This window comes from Myotis davidii, unplaced genomic scaffold (genome assembly GCF_000327345.1).
Source record: "Myotis davidii unplaced genomic scaffold, ASM32734v1 scaffold67, whole genome shotgun sequence".
Taxonomy (NCBI): domain Eukaryota; kingdom Metazoa; phylum Chordata; class Mammalia; order Chiroptera; family Vespertilionidae; genus Myotis; species Myotis davidii.
The window spans coordinates 606,655-613,183 of record NW_006298521.1 but is presented as its reverse complement, the minus strand read 5'-3'; the positions used below and the strand labels follow the sequence as shown (position 1 = coordinate 613,183).

The following is a 6,529-nucleotide window of genomic DNA, read 5'->3' as shown; positions in this document are numbered from 1 at the left end:
GCAGGAGGTCTGTGGGCGGCGGGCGGGCGGGGGTGGGACAGCCAGGAGCGGGAGCAGGGGTCGGGGGAGCATCTTCTCATTCACGCACCTGCTTTGCGTCTCCTTTGGCGAAGCTTCTGTTCCGATCGCAGCCCGTGTTCAGGCCGAGCTGTCTTCCTGCTGTGGCTGCTGCACATTCGGGGTCTGAGTGCTCTCATTGGCTGCGGGATTTAGGCCTTTTCCCTCCCGGTCTGGGCTTGTCTGATCGGGGCCTTTCCAGGAGCCTGACGCCCTGGACGGGACACGTCCACCGACCAGAGCTGTGCTCCTCACGGACCTGCTCTGCGTCAGACCCGAGGAACCCGTGTCTGGCCCACAGTCGCGTCCGGAAGCCTGCATTTTTAGGGCTACGCTGGCCTGTGAGGCTCACGGGGCTTGTTCTTGTATCTGATCTACGCTCCTTTCTCTCCTTTCTCTTGCATCTGTCATGGTTCCAGCGCCTCCACTCAGTGCCCTTTGCACCTCTGTCCAGCATCGGCCGCCCGTAGGTGTGGGTCTGTTTCTGGACCCTCTGTTCCGCTCCATGGATGCATGTGTCTCGTTTGACACCAATACCACAGGTTCCCGAGGTCGGGGAGCAGACGTCCTCCAGCTTGAGTCTTCTTTCCTGAGGATCCCGGGCCCTTTCCGTTCCCATGTTAAGTCTAGAGTCAGCGTGTCCGTTTGCCCCAGAGCAGCCTGCGGAGGCTTTGATTGGGGTTGCGTTGAGCCCGTTGATCGCTGCGGGGAGGAGGACGGACACCTTAAGAATGCTGGGTCTTCTGAGCCAAGACGATCTCTCCACTTACTTTAGGTCTTTAACGGCCCGCGGCAGTGCTTTGTAGTTTCTCATGTCAGGGGCTTTCGCATTTCTTGTCAGAGGTATGGCTAGGCGTCTCATGTTTTCTTGATGCAGTTGTAAATACTTTTCAAATTTCAATGTCTGATCATTCGTTGCTATTGATAAAGGTACAGTTGATTTGCCGTTGATCTTCTATCCCACGCTCTTGTTAAACGGATTAATCCGTTCTAGTGGTTTTATATGCGTTCTTTGAGGTTTCTACACAGGTAATTGTGTCATCTGCACATAAAGACCGTTTTCCTTCTTCCTTTTCTAGCTGGACGCCTTTATTTATTTTTCTTATTACGCTGGTTAGAACCTCCAGTACAACGTTGGATGGACTTGGAACATCCCCGCCTTGTTCCTGATCTCAGAGGGAAAGCATCCATTCATTCCGTTTCTTGCCACTAAGTATGATGTTGGCGATGGTTTCTTACAACTGTTCTTCATCAAGCTGAGGAGGTTCCCTTCTGATGCTAGTTCTCTGTGAGTTTTTATGAAGAATTGATGTTGGATTTTTTCCAATACTTTTCCTGCATCACGTAAGAGGATCAAATTGTTTTTCCTTCTTAGTTTGTTCATTTAGTGAATTACACTGTTCAATTTTCACAGGTTAAGACAACCTTGCGTGTCCGGGGTAAATCCTACTTGGTCTTCGTGTAGTACCCTCTTCATATACTTGCTAACATTTTAGGAATCTTTGCATCCATGTACATGAAGTGTATTGGTTCTATTTTCTTTCCTTGTCATCTTTGTCTGGTGTTGGTATTAGATTAATGTTGGCCTCAGGGGTGAGTTAGGGAGTATTCCCTCCTCTTCTGTTTTTTTGGACATATTTCTGTAGAATTGATTTTATGTTTTAAACTAGAGGCCCCCGCAGCCCAGCCTGCACCCTCTCCAATCTGGGACATCCCTCTCACAATCCGGGACCACTGGCTCCTAACTGCTCATCTGCCTGCCTGCCTGATCGCCCCTAACTGCCTCCCCTGCCAGCCTGATCACCCCTAACTGTCTCTGCCTGCCAGTCTGATTGCCCCCAACTGCTCCTCCTGCTGGCCTGGTCGCCCCACTCAGCCTGCTGTTCGGTCATCTGTCCAGTTGTTTCAGTTGTGATGGCCCCTGGCTTTTTATATATTAGGATGCTTGATAGATTTCACAGACGAAACTATGTTCTTTCTCCTCCTCCTCCTCCTCCTTCTCCCCCGGTCTTATTTTAATCTATGTTTCATTTTGGATAGTTTATTTTGCAATGTCTTTGAGTTTACTGATCTTCCTTCTGTCGTATCTAATCTTCTCCCAATCCCATTCAATATATTTTTCATATCAGATATTATGATATCATGGTTTATATTTTTTTACCCTTCTCTCTACCTAACATGTTCAGTCTTTCATCTGGCTTCTTGGACATTTAAAAAATCTCTTGTCTACAAAATCTATCACCCGTGTGAGTCATTTCTGGGTCCGTTTCAGCGCATTGATTTTTCTCCTTATTATGGGCCAGTTTCTGCTTCTTTCTGTGTTTTGTCATGTTTTTGACGTCGTACATTGTGTTGGTGACGGATATTTCTGTTTTCCTGGAGATATTCTTGAGCTTTGTTCTAGGATGCAGTTCAATTGCTTGAAAAATGTTTTATCCTTTCGGGCCTTGTTTTGACGCCTGAGGTAATTTTGCCCGATACTGGGGCAAAGCCCTTTGCCAAGTGGCCCATGAATTCTGAGGCTCCCCACTGTGAGTGGGGGACCAGCGCCGTGTCCAGCTCCTGGGAGCCCTGGGATGAGCAACGCGTGACTCAGGTTGCTCCTGGTTCTCTCTTCTTTTCGTCTCTCTCGGCCGACAGAGCAAAGACATAGTAATCGCATCTGTGCACATCTGCCCTCTGCCCCTCGCCATCTCCGCGGGGGGCATTCTAGCCTCCTCCCCTTGTCATCCTCCTCGCCCAGCTCCGCCCTCCACACTCGTTCCATCAATTGTTCGTTCCCAGGTACGTGTGTGTGCACACGGCGGTTTCAGACGTGTCAGCCCAGCCCGTGGCTGCTTCATCGGCTCGCGTGCAGTGCTCCTGGCGCCGCAGCCTTGAGTCTCCGACCCACTCATTCCCCAGGCTCCGAGGGCAGCGCCTCTCCCCCTCAGCGAGCTTGTTCCGTGCCCGTGGAACCCCGCGGGGTTCCTGGGGGGTGGGGGGGCACACTGCCTTCCATCGGGCTCCCCAGACCTCCCGCATTAGTTTTGCTTTATTTGCAACATTAAGGACCACTCGGTACCGTGAAGTTGTGTGGATTTGGACAAGGGCGTAGCCTCGCGCGTCCACTATTGCGTTTTCATACGAGTGGCTTCCCGACCGCCAAAGAGCCCCTGAGCCCCTGGCCTTCAGCCCGGCCCGCCCGGCCCCACCGAGCAACGATCGTCTCCCCGGCCTGCAGTTTTTTTTGGACTTCCCGCTGGAGCGCGCAGGCCGCTCCCTCTCCACCCGCTCGCCTGCCGAGGGCACTGGGCGCTCGAGCTCGGTTCCTGCGTGGACGTCCGTTGTCAGATGGCCCGGGTGAATCTCTGGGCACGTAATTCCTCTCGCGTGGGGGATTCTGCGACGTCCTCCGCAGTGGCCACGCGCTGGGGCTCCCTGCCCCGCCTCCGTGCCTGCACACGGTGGTGGCAGGTTTGGAGTTAGCCATCCTGATGAGTGTGTAGTGACGTCTCACTGTCGTGTTCATTCCGTTTCCCAGCGACCGGCGACGGCGCATCGCATCGTTTCATACGCTCCCTGCAGCCGGTACGCCTTCTCCAGTGGGCGTCCGTTCAGACCTTGGCCCATTTTTCAACTGGGTAGTTTGTTTTGTTTTTAAATATATTTTATTGATTTTTTACAGAGAGGAAGGGAGAGGGATAGAGCGTTAGAAACATGGATCAGTTGCCTCCTGCACACCCCCTATTGGGGATGTGCCCGCAACCCAGGTACATGCCCTTGACCGGAATCCACCCTGGGACCCTTCAGTCCGCAGGCCGACTCTCTATCCACTGAGCCAAACCGGTCGGGGCAGTTGGGTAGTTTTATTATTGTGACAGTTAACTCCTTTGCGAACTTGAGTTACAGACCTTTTATCAGACGTCTGTTTTGCAGATGTTTTCTCCTGCTCCGTGGCCTGTCTCTCATTTTCTGAACGGTGTGTTCGGCAGAGCAGGCGTTTGAATTTTAAGAGAGTGCAGCTTAGCCTTGTCGACTGGTTGAGCATCGACCTGTGAACCAGGAGTCACGGTTCGATGCCTGGTCAGGGCACAGGCCCAGGTTGCAGGCTCCATCCCCAGCACGGGGCCGTGCAGGAGGCAGCCGGTCCATGATTCTCTCTCATCGTTGATGTTTCTCTCTCTCGCTCTCCCTTCCTCTCTGGAATCAGTAAAAATATATTTTAAGAAAAGAGAGAGTCCAACTTGTTTTTTTCTTTCACGGGTTCTGCTTTTGGCCTTGCCCACGTGGATTTTTATGCTTCGTCCTGGTGCAGTTCGCCGAGTTAATGCGGAAGAGCTGGGAGGAAGCAGACAGAGTAACAGTTCTGTAGGATGCCTCAGGGGCGGGGCTCGGGGAGCCGGTGGGTGGAGGGACCGGCGAGACAGCCAGGTCTGCGGGTCCAGAACCCGAGCAGCTGGGCGGGCGTGTGGGCGATGCAGTCATAGGGGCACAGGAGGGGGTGGGACAGCCCAGGACAGGGGCACCTCAGGCCGGGAGCCCCGCCCACAGCTGCTGCTCCTCACTCAGCCCCTCCCCTGTGACATCAGACCCTCATGAAGTTGATGGAGAAGGATGGTGGGGGGGATGCTGTGAAATTCACCAGTGTCTCCTGTCTGTCCGCAGACACGCTTTCCCCGGCTTCGAGCCCCTCGTCGGTGTCTTACCCTGTGGTCCCCGGCAGCGCCGACGAGGCCTCCAGCACAGCACTCAACATCGAATGCAGAATCTGTGGGGACAAAGCCTCGGGCTACCATTACGGGGTTCACGCGTGTGAAGGCTGCAAGGTACGTGGGCCCCCGAGGAGGAAGCAGACGGCCTGCTCCAGGGACCACATGTGGTTCATTTTATTTCATTTACTTACCAGAGGCCCGGTGCACAAAAATTTGTGCACTCGGGGTCGGGGGGTCCCTCAGCCCGGCCTGTGCCCTCTCGCAGTCTGGGACCCCTCAGAGGATGTCCACCTGCTGGCTTAGGCCTGCTCCCTGGGGGATCAGGCCCAAACTTGCCTGCCCCCTGGTGGTCAGTGTGTGTCATAGTGACCAGTCATTCTCAGTCGTTCTGCTGTTAGGGTCAATTTGCATATTACCCTTTTATTATATAGGATTTTTAATGCCCACCTGAGGGTATTTTCCCATTGATTTTAGAGAGAACGGAAGAGAGAGGGAGAGACAGAGAGAAACATTGATGTGAGAGAAACACATTGATTGGTCACCTCCTGCAGGCATCCCGTCCAGGGCCTGGGCTGGGGAGGAGCCTGCAACCGAGGTACATGACCTTGACCGGAATCGAACCCGGGACCCTTTGGTCCACAGGTCGACGCTCTACCCACTGAGCCACACCGGCAAGGGCCCTTTTATTTTACACACAACGTTTGTCATTGCGGAAACAGATGTGCGAAGGCAGTTGATATGAAACGGAGCTAAGCAACAGGATGTCTCTCTTCGGAGAGCCGGGCAGGCCCCGCACTGGCCTTGTAAACGCCGCAGGGACCTGTGCTCTAAAGGCACGTACGCCGTTCAGGGGCCTGTCACTGGGTACGAGGCTGGGAGCTTTGGCCCCGTCTCTCGCATCCTCACCAGCACGCGGGAGGGCAGGGGTCCCGTGGCGATCAGAGACGTGCGCGTCTTTCTCGCTCTGCGGCCCACTGAGCCAGCCCAGGGCGCGGGTAGGATGGGCCCCGTGAGCCAGCCCGGTGCCAGGCAGGATGGGCCCGTGAGCCAGCCCAGGGCGCGGGTAGGATGGGCCCCGTGAGCCAGCCCGGTGCCAGGCAGGATGGGCCCGTGAGCCAGCCCAGGGCGCGGGTAGGATGGGCCCCGTGAGCCAGCCCGGTGCCAGGCAGGATGGGCCCGTGAGCCAGCCCAGGGCGCGGGTAGGATGGGCCCCGTGAGCCAGCCCGGTGCCAGGCAGGATGGGCCCGTGAGCCAGCCCAGGGCGCGGGTAGGATGGGCCCCGTGAGCCAGCCCGGTGCCAGGCAGGATGGGCCCGTGAGCCAGCCCAGGGCGCGGGTAGGATGGGCCCCGTGAGCCAGCCCGGTGCCAGGCAGGATGGGCCCGTGAGCCAGCCCAGGGCGCGGGTAGGATGGGCCCCGTGAGCCAGCCCGGTGCCAGGCAGGATGGGCCCGTGAGCCAGCCCAGGGCGCGGGTAGGATGGGCCCCGTGAGCCAGCCCGGTGCCAGGCAGGATGGGCCCGTGAGCCAGCCCAGGGCGCGGGTAGGATGGGCCCCGTGAGCCAGCCCGGTGCCAGGCAGGATGGGCCCCGTGAGCCAGCCCGGTGCCAGGCAGGATGGGCCCCGTGAACCAGCCCGGTGCCAGGCAGGACGGGCCCGTGAGGCAGGTTGTCTCTGCATCCTGGCTTTTAAAATTCTCTCTTCTCCCTTCCTCATAATCTCATATGTACTTCAGCCATCCTGCCTTACCAGCCTAGATGGCCGGTCAAACGAATATATGAA

The 6,529-nt window shown here is 56.1% G+C and overlaps 1 protein-coding gene across 1 annotated transcript in view; it reads left to right on the top strand.

Moving 5' to 3' along the window:
• The window catches only part of PPARA (peroxisome proliferator activated receptor alpha), a 24,376-nt gene that overhangs the window by 4,354 nt on the left and 13,493 nt on the right, over positions 1–6,529 (top strand). Inside the window, exon 3 of the mRNA XM_015570742.1 lies at positions 4,705–4,865. Coding sequence (XP_015426228.1) covers positions 4,705–4,865 — 161 coding nt within the window. The remainder of the gene's footprint in view (positions 1–4,704; positions 4,866–6,529) is intronic.